This window comes from Xiphophorus couchianus, chromosome 2 (assembly GCF_001444195.1).
Source record: "Xiphophorus couchianus chromosome 2, X_couchianus-1.0, whole genome shotgun sequence".
NCBI lineage: Eukaryota > Metazoa > Chordata > Actinopteri > Cyprinodontiformes > Poeciliidae > Xiphophorus > Xiphophorus couchianus.
Window position 1 is genome coordinate 15656282 of NC_040229.1, and position 13911 is coordinate 15670192.

The 13911-nt window shown below is 38.0% G+C and overlaps 2 protein-coding genes across 2 annotated transcripts; one reads left to right on the plus strand and one right to left on the minus strand.

Annotated features, from left to right (window-relative positions):
• Positions 1-514: 514 nt before the first annotated feature.
• dnaja2b (DnaJ heat shock protein family (Hsp40) member A2b) lies at positions 515-6960 on the plus strand. The gene is made up of 9 exons (XM_028040975.1): positions 515-592; positions 2261-2320; positions 2630-2856; positions 2947-3027; positions 3652-3785; positions 3896-4092; positions 4222-4366; positions 5184-5311; positions 5407-6960. Exons 1-9 carry the CDS (start codon positions 515-517, stop codon positions 5593-5595), a joined length of 1239 nt encoding a protein of 412 aa, XP_027896776.1. The 3' UTR covers positions 5596-6960.
• On the minus strand, positions 6177-12038 carry LOC114158978 (uncharacterized). The gene is made up of 11 exons (XM_028040970.1): positions 11910-12038; positions 11735-11834; positions 11340-11463; positions 10434-10681; positions 10059-10353; positions 9609-9979; positions 9276-9518; positions 8483-8665; positions 8307-8411; positions 8139-8230; positions 6177-8065 (listed from the first exon to the last, which is right to left on the minus strand). Exons 4-11 carry the CDS (start codon positions 10554-10556, stop codon positions 7990-7992), a joined length of 1488 nt encoding a protein of 495 aa, XP_027896771.1. The 5' UTR covers positions 10557-10681; positions 11340-11463; positions 11735-11834; positions 11910-12038; the 3' UTR covers positions 6177-7989.
• Between the last annotated feature and the right edge of the window lie 1873 nt (positions 12039-13911).

Consider the following 13911-nt stretch of genomic DNA (forward strand, 5'->3'; position numbering starts at 1 on the left):
TTTAATTGTGGCCAAAGCTTTCAACGTTGGTTTCATCAAACCATACAAAAGAAAAATGCCCCCGAAAATAATACTTTTGGGAGGTCTCAAAAGTATGATTTTAGCTGAGAATCTTTGTAAAATTTGTGTAGGTATAGGTCAAAATAAAAATGCAAATGGTTCTTAAATGCTTTGTCTTGTTCGTATTCTTCTTACATCACACAAACCTGGCATGTTGACATAAATATATAACTACTGTACATTATCAGTTACATTTCTGTCTACGTAGAAATATTTTAAATGTATACGTTTTTGGAGAAGAAAATGCAAAAGGTAATTCAAAAAAACTTTAAAAGTTCTGAGTAAGTTTATCATAATTCATACACGAATGGGTTAAAACGGGTTCCAACCCTGGATAAAACTGCGAAGAAGCATAGTGTGTGGATTAGAATGGACGTACAGCCCCAACCGGTGAACCTTGCGTAGCTCGTCTGATTCTCCGCAGAAGCTCTCACTCTGGTAGCCGGTTAGCACCATGGCGAACGTTGCGGACACTAGGCTATACGACATCCTCGGAGTTTCACCTTCTGCCTCTGAAAACGAACTAAAAAAGGTACGTATCTTCTAAAACGAAAAACAAATAACTCGTACTCAGGAGGAAAGGTGAATTTGACGAGTTAAAAGTGTTGTTTTGGCCTAAAAAGAACAAAAACCAGTGTGGGAGTAAGCTAGTTAGTTTACTGATTTGAAGCTAGTCTCGAAGCTTCCTAGCATGCTAGCCAGCTGAAATACTCATCTACATCACGTTTTTAAACATGAACCCCGACGATGCTAAATAATTACCTATAAAATTGTTAATATTATCATTCGCACTTGCATTCTAAGATTGTAAATCCTTTATTTTAAACAAAAAGAGGAATACTCTACACTGATAGAGGTTGCCGGTTAAACCAGTTAACCTAGCTATGGTTGTTTTGCTAATCCTGCCTATTGTGTATAAATTATATTTACTTCAATTTTTTCACCAATATTAAACATAAGTTAATGCTGTAGAGAAACTTGTGTTGGGACAAATGCAGGTTCTGTTAATGGATATGAGCATGTAACTGTGGTTACTCCACGGCCTTCTAGAAAACCTCGTGTAACTGTAGCAACCAAAACATACATTGTGTACTTTCCTTTTACACGTTATTGGTCTAATAGCTAGCTACTAATTGACGTAACTTTAGATGATTAAAACCAGAACTTTAGTCAGAGCTCTTCTGGTATTTTCCTCTTTCGATAATTGATAAAGATATTTTAACATGAGGCTTTGAAATCCCCTTTTCCAGAGTGACCAGTTTTCAAAGTCTGCCAGTTTTCAAACGATCAACTCTGGAAGGTTAATTACTAAGATATCAGCTTTTTTGGCTTGTTGCGTCAAAAATAGCACATTGCTGAATTTTGTTTTGTCCCCTTGCCCCTCATTGTTAAGGTAGGCAGTACTAGAGGCAGCACTTTCTAGTCTCTAAGAACAGAATTTTGGACCACAATATATACACACAAATGTAGGTAAACTCTTTTTACACAATTTTAATGTCAAATTTACCTCTAGTTTTAAGTATTCTGATATATTACATTTGGTATGACTGCTAATTATTATTCTACACTAATAATAATAATAATGAATAATTCTTATCTAAAATAGTTTACAATTGCCATTGGAAGGAGTTGTTATAATTGCACCATTGTTTTTTATTTTATCTATCTACAGGTTTTTTCAAAAGATAATTAGAAAATTAGGGTACTAAAAAAGCTTTTTTTTTTATCAGTGGTAATTACCTAGAAAAACAAAGATGCTATGTCTCTTTGAGCTTGGTGGAGAAAGTAAATACATCCTTAGAGTTGTGAAGGCTAATAAGATAGCTGGACATAGCTATTTTAATCCACTTCATCAGCTGACTATAAATGTCCAGATATTCTTTTTTCAACTACAGCACCTGGAAAGCACAAGAACATGCATCTTTGACACTGTTGCAAAACTGGGAGTCTGACACAAATCCTAATGTGTTACTCTATTATTGGTGAAGAGCAGGTTGATGAGTCAGAGACGACCTAGCAAATTCAGCAGGGTCAGTCAACATAGCTCTATGTAGGAACACATAGAGCATATTTGACATTTGATAACAACATTAGTAATATGAGCAGTTGGTTCATTGAAATGAAATAAACTGTTGAGTCTCTTGTTCAACAAGGCCAAGTCACACATTTTCTTAATTTTTGAATTTTTTCTTTGTTCCAGGCTTATCGGAAATTGGCTAAAGAGTATCATCCTGACAAGAATCCTGATGCTGGTGACAAGGTATGAACCTGAAAAACATTTAACACTATGTTTAGGTGTTTCCACAAGACTGTCAGTTTTAAAGTAGTCATCTAAAAACTGTGACCAATATGTAAAACTTCACCTAAATAATCAAGATTACACAGAATTTCAAATTATAATACTAGGTGCAGATGATCACTACAAAAATAAACATTTTAAGTAAATCAGCACAATAATTTATAAAAAAAAAACCCAAGTGTATTTAGATTGTTTTTACTTTTATAAAGAGCATCTGAAGTTCTGATATATTCAATGTGAAATATTGAATTTGCTTTATTCTTTTTGCAGTTTAAAGAAATAAGTTTTGCTTATGAAGTGTTGACAAACCCTGAGAAGAAGGAGCTTTATGATCGCTATGGAGAACAGGGTCTTCGGGAGGGAGGCGGCGGCGGACCCGGCATGGATGATATCTTCTCCCACATTTTTGGCGGAGGACTCTTCGGGTTCATGGGCGGCCGGGGAAGTCGAAGCAATGGAGGCAAGAGGAGAGGAGATGATATGGTGCATCCTCTGAAGTGCGTATTTTCCATTTTCCAATTATTTTGACAGCTACAGTAAGTTGCTCCATAATAACATGATATTTTCTGAAAACCCTTTTCTCTCAGAGTCTCTCTCGAAGACCTGTACAATGGAAAAACTACAAAGCTGCAGCTCAGTAAGAATGTGTTATGTAGTGCCTGCAATGGGTAAGTTGATTTGTTTTATTTTACATTTGTAAACCTGACTGTATAAAACCTTTCTCACATCTAAATAATAAATACCAAGCTCCATGGTTTTAATGAGAAGTTTTTCTGAGTTTAGGATGGTAATTTTTTTCTTCTTCCACATTTTTCACCCATCAGTTTTTCAAACAATTTTATTATAAAGATAGCATTGGACAAATGCATATGAGAGAATCATTGCTGTCAGGATGGTCAAGGGCTGTTATTCTCTTGATGTAATAACCTTGAGATAAACAAAAAAAACAGTATAATTACACAAATTTTTATGTAGAATATTATTTGATCTCTTTTTGAAACAAGCAACAAGCATTGGTTATAATGGTTATATTACATTATTACTGCTCTAATGATATGGTTGACATGCATTTTTGTATAAATTATTTAGATACAGAGATACTACAGCAAAAACAGAATAGTCACCTGCTCATTTCTAGATCAAGTGGTCTGTTTACACAGAATTATATACATACTTGCCATTCTCTTTATAGAGTAATGTACAATTTATTTTTTTTTAGTTTATTTTTAAAAGTGTGTAATGTGTGGAATACTGATAATAATGTTGGTTATTTGTACCTTTTTGACTTGTAGTCAAGGGGGTAAGGCAGGAGCAGTACAGAAGTGTGTGACATGCAGAGGAAGAGGAATGAAAATCATGATCAGACAGCTGGCCCCAGGGATGGTGCAGCAAATGCAGTCTGTCTGCACCGACTGCAACGGAGAGGGTAACACTTCAACACAAACACACATCCCAATCCCTACAGAGATAAATGATGTCAATAGAAAACCATAGCCATACTTTTTTTTTAAAGTATGCGTGTGTATTTTTGTCCAGGTGAGGTGATAAATGAGAAGGACCGCTGCAGAAAGTGCGAGGGTCAGAAGGTTTGCAAGGAGACAAAACTTCTGGAAGTTCATGTGGACAAAGGCATGAAGCATGGCCAGAAGATCACATTCTCTGGGGAAGCTGACCAAGCACCAGGTGTTGAACCAGGAGACATCGTTCTGGTACTTCAAGAGAAAGACCATGAGGTAAACTCAAAACATTTATAACTGACCTTTGCTACTGCTAAAGGTTTTGAAATTAAATGATCATTGTTCTCTTTGATAAATCTTTGCCAATAAATCAAATTGAAAAACGTTGGGTTTTAATCTAAACAGGAGTTCCGACGTGATGGCAGTGACCTTCACATGGTCCAACGCATTGGCCTTGTCGAAGCTCTGTGTGGCTTCCAGATCACCATCACACACTTGGATGGACGTCAGCTGCTGGTTAAATATCCACCTGGCAAGGTCATTGAGCCAGGTAAAAATATTTTTAATCTCTTGTCATCTGCAGTGCTTCATATAACCCTGGACACACTGCAGCCAGGGTGATGGCAGTATAATGTTCTTGTGATGCTTCAGCAAGAAGAGGGAAGCTGCCCAATTAATGAAAAGCTAATACATATCGCTATAAGGTTTACATATCAGCTGAAATTGACCATTATTATTTTTTATTTTATATATACTGCTCAAAAAAATAAAGGGAACACTTTAAGTGTTAAACACCTGTTTAAGTGTTCCCTTTATTTTTTTGAGCAGTGTATATGGATGCTCCCCAACGGTGGCGATACCTTTCCACAAGTTTTACTCCACATTGTTGTTGTTCCTTTTTTAAGCAGTTATGAGAGACGGTGGCGAAACCTTAAACTGCTGCTGAGCAAGTTACTCAACAGATTGTTGCTAGGAAACCAAAGAGTGAGTGACTGAGTTGATGCCACCAACCTTGCTTAGCTGGCCTAGACAGGTTGAGAGATTTAAACTTTGCCTACAACCCCCAGAATTATGTGGAGTTCAGTGAAATATTTGAATATTCTATCAGATATATTATCTCTTTATATTAATTATGTGTCTATTGCGATATATATTACTGATTTATTGTCCTGCCCTACAATAAGGCTTTATTGAAAAGTTGCAAGTGGCATTTTTATGAGAACATCTTGTTTCTTATGCATTCAACCCTTAACTTAAAGCTTCGTATATGTTGTGTAGCGCTTAAATTACAAGTTTATACAGTATCTAAGATACTAAATCTTTATATTTACCTTCTGATTGATTTTAAATCACTTTTTTTGTTGCAGGTTGTATTCGAGTGGTGAAAGGAGAGGGAATGCCTCAGTACAGAAATCCATTTGAAAAAGGAGATCTTTACATCAAGTTTGACGTTCAGTTCCCAGAAAGCAACTGGATCAGCCCTGAAAAACTCAATGTGAGCTTCCATCGAAGAACTTCTGCATTTATGCACTTTATAATGAAATGGTGTTTAGAGCTATCGCTTATTTATGTTTTTGATGTCTCTTTAAGGACTTGGAGAACCTTCTTCCAGCCCGAGCTGACAATCCTGACATCGCTGCAGATGCTGAAGAAGTTGATCTTGCAGAATTTGACAGAAGTCAAGGGTCTGGCAGTGGAGGCAGGAGAGAGGCGTATAATGATAGTTCTGATGATGAAGGGGGCCATCACGGCCCCGGGGTGCAGTGCGCGCACCAGTAGAAAGACTCATACATAGACTTTCACATAAACACCCTTCAAGTTCCATTGCTAGCACTACTTGAGACCTGATGCACATGCGTGCACATGCACACAAACACACACACACACTTTTTTCATGCCTCCAGTGACAAGGTGATGCACAAAATCCCTTCTAAAAAGTAAATAAGGCTCCCCCTTCAGTTCCATAGTTCCAACACCTCCCCAGAGAGATCACAGTTGAGTGATGAACATTTTTTAAGTTTGTAAATGTTTCCAGAAAGGAAGTCTGTCTTCATCCTAAGCTTTATCTTTTTTCTGTGTACAACAGTCTAGTCTACAAGCTGCAAATATTGTTGACTATTTTGAGTTGAGGTGTGATTCAGTCATAAAGGAATAGATGCCAGTTCTTGCCAATGAGCGTGACTATGTACTTTCAGAGTGACGAAAGAAATCGCCTCACTTTTTAAAATTATATTCAAGAGCCCCGCTGCTACATAAGCTAATCTGATTAGATTTCTAAATATTTAACCCGCCTCTAATTAATATGATAGTTTAACTTTAGGTTGTACTATCGTGTGAAACTGTAATTTGCTTGTGCTTTATTTTTTTTTTTAGGTTTCTAGCTGTTGCAAACAATTTGAAAGCCCTGAGCTCCTGACACACCAATATTATTCTTTTTCCCTTTGAGTGGAGTATAAACCTCTTTATCTCATTGGTGTGAATGTTTGCGTGTTTGAAACGACAAACCTTGCAGTTATGTGTTTTATTAGACTTGACACTTTTGTTTTAAATGCGGTGGCTCAGTGTTGGAGCTTTCTCGGAATGTTCTAGCTTATTACTCTGGTTGGTGTTGCTGCTTTGTGGTGAACTGCAGTGAGATTGGATACCAAATAAAGTGAGAGGAGGATGAAAAATCTAAGTGTTTGTAGAAAATCTCAAATGTACTTATTTCCTTCCTCTTACTTGAACTGCATTGTCGGAAAACTGTTTGGCACACACTCAACCTTCTGTATAGACATCTTCCTATTGTATGGTTACTAGCCAAACCAACGTCCCCTCACATGATGCAACATTTTCATTCTCATATCTGTAATTAAAAACAGTACCAGTCAATGGGTGCATTTAACATTTACAGAGGTGTCATTCTGCAGTTACAACACTTTCTCACAGAATTGAGCAATGGTCAATTTATAAATGTAAGTGTTCTCATGAAGAAAGTTAACTGGAGCCACTCTTGAATGTTTACATGCACCTCTGTGACTCATTGTGTATGTAACTTTGGCTTCTTGGGATATTGTGCACAGGTGAAGGGGGTTCTAGTGAAATTTCATTATTGTTAATGCTTATGGTTGTCAAAGTGATAATTAAAATGTATATTAAACAGCTGCATATGTGAATCTCAGTCTATTCAGTCATAGCCTACTGATTAATTAGTTTCACAAAGAAAAGAGAGACAAGTCTTGAATGATATCTATAATTACACCCAAATGTGGTATGAACTTTGAATATGTTTTGCCCCATGCAGATTTTTTTTCTTGCTTTGGTAAAATTTAAAGGTGTCAGATCTTTAAACTGAATTTATCCTCAAAGATAAACTGAATACACAACATCAAATATTTTCTTTATTGGAGAGAAAGGTAGCCTCAGTTACCCTTTTCTCCAAAAAGAACACAAAGGCCTGTCTCACATTTAACAAAAAAAATAAAAGTCTGAATGATCCCTGAGACTGGTGTGAAAATCTGTGGATTGACAAATCAAAAAGTGGAACCTTTTGGAATGTGGCTCACCTGAACACATCATTTTAGAAAAAGCACATCCCAACAGTTAAACATAGTGGTGTGTGGCTGCCTTAACGATTGGCTGGAACCTGTCAGGCAATGAATTCTGTTCCAAAAAATAACATCCTTTTGTGACCCAAAGTTCAACCTCATTCCACCCAGGTAAAGGTTTCCAAGCACACCAGCAAGTCCACCTATGAATTGTTAAAAAACAGCAATAATCGGAAATTGGAAGTGAACTATGCCTGAAAGTGTACTCAAAACCCCTCCAATGTGGATTAAATAAAACGATTCTGGAAAGAACAGAGAGCAAACATTTCTTTAAAGAGATTTAACATGCATTCACTTGTCATTTTATGGAATTTTAAGCAAACGGCCTTTACAACGAAGGGCTTTTTAGGGGCACATTTTCATATGTTTTTACTGTTAGCAAAAAAATCTATTGAACACTGAATTTTGTATTTTACCCAGATTATCTTTGTCTGATATCAAAATATGGTAATCTGAACCATGCAACTGCTATATAAAAGCAAAAACAGTGACATTGTGAGGTTTTTTTACGGCACGGAAATATTTATTTAATACTTTGCATTAACAGTGATAACAATAGGACCAAACAACTTAAACCACCTGTATCTCAGCTTGCTTCATCTTCCGTCTCATTGTTGTTCAGAGCAACAGGAGCTAGAAGTTCCTTAAATCCTGTCGTATTCCTAAAGGATGCAAGAGCATAGCAGTTTAAAACTACTCTTGTTTATTTTTTTACTTCAAAGCAGTGCTGTTTACCTGTCTCTTTTTGACTGCATGAGATAGGAGCGCTCTCTTCTGAGTTGCTCCAGTCGCTCTTTAACAACAGTCTTCTGCTGAGTCTTGTCCTCCTTCAACATAACATGTTACACTGCAATTATACACAACATATCAGATGTTATAGTAAGCTTTGAGTTATTTTGTTACCAGCGGTAGATCTTCCGTGAGATGCTTTAGCCTGTCTGTGTGTTTAAGACCAAGCAAGTCTTCTTCTGCTTTTCTGTTGAGGATGATGGAGAGACGCTCCTGAACCTGAAAAACAATATTGGTGCACATCTTTGTCTGACAGGCACTTTCAGTGTCTTTGTGTTCACAGTTCTCACCCTAAACATCTGTCTCTCTTTGTCTCTTTGGTGTTTCTTTTCAAACTTTCTTTGCATGTCCACCAAGCTGCGCATAGTTCTCTCTCTTTCCACTGCTGACACTTGATCTCTCATCAGCTCTTTCCGTTCCAATTGATCCGTTTCCAACATTGTGGTTCTTCCAGAGAGACTGGATGCTATCTGCTACATAAACAGATATTTATTTACTGTCAGCATGAAATCAACATTAGCCGAAATAAAGACTTGAAAACACATATTTTTGTGTAATTGTAATGTGCTTCACTTAGTGACTAAAATAAATTAACTTTTAATAATTTCCTAATTTGTTTAGTGGGTGTGTGTGCTTTACCTGTAATTTACCAAGGGACGTTTAACCAAATTTTAATGAGTTTAAGTATATTTGGACCTGTATTTACAGCCTAAATCGTGTGCACCCAAATTTTGTTTTGAAAAACATTCTAATGGTGCGCTGTCTGGCCCAGAGTTTAGATCAACTGCAGCAGATTATTATATTCAGGCCACTTGCTGCACGTCATCCCCTTCTCTCTTCACCCCATTTTCTGTGAGGTTACCATGAAAGAAAGGCTACTAGTGCCAAAAAAATCTTTTAAACAATAACTGATTATATTAATATTTAAGCAGTCCATAAAAAAAATTTATTTCAGCTAAATCTTTAACAGCTTCAGTAAATATGCTATTCATGCCCATGATGAGAGTATGTAAACGTCTGACTGGAACTGTGGCGGTGACAAAGTTATGCACTGTTGACATAAACAAACAAAAAATGAATTACTGTTGATTCTTGAGAATGAATCATTTCCTCATTATCAGAGAGTTCTGACCCTCTGATGTCCCAGAGTTCAGACTCGGTCATCTCTCTGCTGGTGCTGACTGTGTGACCAGATGCTCCATCAGCAATACAGCCGAAGGAATCCCTAGAAACACGCGGCTGTACCTCCAGCAGGTTTTCTGCAAGTGAGCGTGGATCAATTTCAGTATCAGCTTCTCCTTCACTTGGTTGGTCTGGGATTGGATTCTGGTTCAAGGCCAATTAATTAAAACAAAGGAGGAGAAAATCAAATACACAACAGTGACAATGTAATTTGTCATGCTGCTAATGCAGTACCTCTACTTTCTTCAACTGCTGATCTGCAAACTGTGCATCATACTGAGCCAGAGTGTCCACCACTTTGCTGTCTCTCTTCTGAACCACCTCTTCAAATTGTGTGGACTGACCTTGGGTTCCTAGACTGCTCAGGGTGTCCTGATACTTTTCAGCTTCTCCATCTCCCTCCTCTGCCTTATGGTCTGCATCATCCTCAGGAGGTTTGCTCCAAGCAAGGGGGATCAGGGATCCCTGTTTATCAAAACACTCAAGATTTGTGTTTATTTCTTCTTCCCTACCTGCTCCAGCCTCTGGAGTTGGAGCATTGGCCTGTGCATCAGGCACATACAGGATCTCCAAATAGGGTAGCTCCTCCATGATCGCCCCACAACCTGAATGCATCCAAACAGATTATAGCCTCAGCTTTGGGAGTGTGCTTTCTGGTTTTGATTGTGCTTCCAATGCAGATACCTGAGCAGACTTCCTGTTTAGCAGAACCTCCAGCAGTTGGGACTTCTACACTTTCCCTGCTTGGTTCATTAGTTAAGTCAGTAGTTGTAGTGGGAACTGATTCTGCATAAATGTTTTCAACTTCTCCTGTGCAGGATGATTCAGATGTGACCTGCTCATTGTTGATGTTTTTAGCTAACATAGAGCCAGGGATTAGAGGATCATCTGCCATCAGGAGATGGAGCAGGTTGGGGAAGCGTTGGGTTTGTAATTCAGCTTCATATTTTTCTCTCAGAGCTTGGGCTGCCTGTGAATCCTAACAAAACATACACCGTTATTATGTCAATTATCATGCCTTAATATTTGTCCCTTGCACTGGACAGAAGCTACACTCACCCGACGTAGAAGCACTTGCAGCAATGCTAAAGCTTGGCCCTCCTGAAGCTCCATCAGATGCATCAGAAGGAGCAGGTTGCAGTCCTCCAGCAGAGATTGTGACCATTTTCCCTGCATGTCCATCTGAATGCTGGTTTGCTTTGAGTTGTTCTCGCTTCCATTCTGTGTCTGGAGCTGAGCATGGATTTGTTTTAGTCTTTTTATACATGCAGCCCTCAAGGAGATTTGGTCAGCATCAAAGCCACCATCTGCAAGCCATAAATAAGATATCAGAACTTTAGGAAGCCCATTGAAGAACTTCAACACTAGTTTCAATGTTTATTTAGTATAATCTTTCTGTCAGAACATATATGTAACCATGTGAGCCAAACTATCACCCAAAGATTAAGGAGAACTGGTTACAATGTTCAGTAGCAACCCAGGAACTACAAAGGCTGAATTGAGATGATTTAATCCAAGAAAGAAGCATTGCTTGTGAAAAAGTTCCTTCGAGCATGAGCGAAATGTGTAGCTAATTTAATGAAAACATCAGGTGCCTTCTGGAGAAAGGTTTATGTTTTAGAGAGTGCCAGAAAACCAACGTATTGAGATGAGTGCTTACATTTCAGATAAAAGAAAGGATAACATATCGGGCTTGATGACTATAAAACTGTCTTGTTCCTCTGAAATGTGTCAAGGAAGTTGGGTATATGCATTTGAGCCTGTATTTAAAGTTTTGATTCATGAAAAGGTGGGCAAAATCCACAAAGTATTCCAAATTATTGTGGAAGATGGTTATCAATCATTATTAAAAGCCTAAAACTGATTCATATAAATGAGGAGTGAAGGTAAATGATGAGGATTCTAGCTAGTTGTAGCAATGAGCAGGCATCAGAGGGAGAAAATGCTGGAAAAAACAATACTTACTACCTTTTGGAGGTATTGCGCAGCCTGCCTCTTGTAAATCCTCTAGGGAGATCCTGTGCAGCAACGTGAGCAGATGCTTCCTCTCCTTTTCCTGAGTCAGCACAAGTAGCTGTAGCTCTGTTCTCTGATAAAGTTTTAGTTTTGTTACTGATAAGAAAACAATCTGCAGTACTTTCTTTTAGAAAGGTGTTGCACCCCACACAAAGCATAAAATTCTGCCTGATGATGTCTAGAGATAAGTCTTACATTGTGTAAACCATTAACGTTGAACTAATCCATACAAACATGGATCTTTAACTGATATCAAAGGTGCAAATAAAGTAACAATTGTCTTCCATATGTTGCTTGAGGTAAACGATAGAGAAAAGACATCTGTTGTCTATAGTTTGAAATACCTGCTCTGTTGTCTCAAAGTCCTTTCCTTCCTCTCCTTTGTCTTCATTCTGTAGCAGCAGAGTGACATATTCTGCTCTACATGGACTGAGAACCTGTGGCCTAAAAATAAGGACAAGCTTTAACAGTGCATGCACAAAAGGCTGGAGACAAATCCTGTAGGTTTTGTAAACTCACCATGACTCCCAGGTTTGACGAGATGCCAGCAGAGCGCTGGGGGATTGTTTTTCTCTCTGAGCTCTGTAAATCGCCAGAAGGACATGGAGACACAAAAGCCTCAAACTTTTGTCACACAGTCTGGAAAAAAAAAAAAGCTAATTAATTCCTGTTCGGGCAAGATCAATATCCAAGATTATGCAAGCGATATAAATTGAGTTTTTATTACCTTTAATGTTTTTTCTATTTTTTTTTTTTTTTTACATTTTGTTATGTTGTTATATGCTTCCTCTCCTTTCGTTATAAGCTCTATGAATACTTTTGTAATGTGCTGCATGTGAGTAAAATGTATTGTCAAACAACTCATCAAAATAGAAGCGCATGGATAAATAGTCTGTAATCACCTCTGACCCAGGACTGTCAGCTGATTTTGTTCTTGTTGACAAAAAGTGTGCAACTCATTCAGGAGAGCAACAGCTGAACATGATTCTTCCCTTAACTCTGAACATCTTGTTCTGCAGGGAAATATATACATTTAAAATAAATGTAAAATTTTGTTCCTTAAAAATGAACGCAACAGGGCTTTACTTAAATTTTTACCATCTTCTATTCCGTTTTAATGTTCTAAAAAAATTACCCAAAGCATATTTTCTGACATAAAATACCATAATTCAATTAATCACAAAATTTTAACATTTCTCCTTATCAAATAATAAATCATAAAAATAAGAATTTCCCTCAAAACACATAAAAGCTAGTATATAAACAACCATGGATAGATGTAAGCATGATGTGCCATCAGCTATAAATTTTAACATTATCCTCACATGTCAGATTTCTAATGATTTTGTTTGATTTCTGAGGGGAAACCTGCTTTCAATTCCTGAAACTGGAGGAGAGAACTCTACAGTGAACACTGGTGTATTTACAAACTTTATGGTTGTGGGTTACTTGTATATCTTGAACGCTCCAGGCAGGAAAACCAAGCCCAGCATGTCAGCAGACTGCAAAACGTCCTCTGCCATAGTTTCCAGTGCCTCCACTTCCTTTCTCTGTTGCCAGGGAAGCAGCATCTCCCAAACACTCTGGGCTGAGGAATAACCAGAAACAGATGTGAAACAGGAACACATTTGGAGCAACATGCACAATGCTGACGAAGTCATTGTCAGGCCTGGGAAGTCGCAGACATTATTCGGGGTTATTGTGAGCACAGGTCAGAGTGACATGCCCTTACTGTAGTGCTCCTGAAGCATTTCTGTGTAAAGCAAGTGAGTCACCACATCATATTTCACTTCCACTAGATGGATGACATCCGACATGGAAACAGAGCCCCATGTCTGACCCCCGAGGCCCAACCTTTGGTTACACAAGGGGGAGGGCAAAATGCTGCTAACGCCCTCTGATGCCAGTCTGAGGAGGAACAAAGACAATTAAACAACAAAAATACATAAAAGAAGCACATCATTACATCATGGACAAAAAGGGTTAAATATCTTCGATGTTACTTAAACCTTGTTACTTAAACCTTGTTGTTCACAGTAGAATACTCAGCAATGTCCCTAAATGTAAAATTTGCAATGTCTATATTGCATCATGCCTATACTGTCATTGCAAAAGAGAATAATTTTTAAAGCATGCTGAAACATGCTCACCTGGCCCAGCACTGCTTGACGGCTTTTTGGAGCCTCTTCAAGCTTGTGGCTGTTTGGCAGAGCTGCTTTTTTTCCAGCGCTTTCTCACTCTGCATATCAAATGTAAAACTTGAGAAATAGTAGAGCAAATAAAGTGTTGGCTTTCTGTCCCTAGTTGCAGCCAGCCGCTTACCTGGAAAATGTCTATTTCAGCTGTTTGTGGCTGCGGGAGTCCTGACACAGAGTTAAAAGCATTTCTTAAAACCTCTGAGTCATTTCTTTGGGGTAACCTTTGCAACATCTGATGAAGATTTCCACTGTTAAGAAGCTGACAGTCCCAGTAAAGCTGCAGAAATGGCAACTCTTCTTAGCACTAAATGAAAATATCAAGA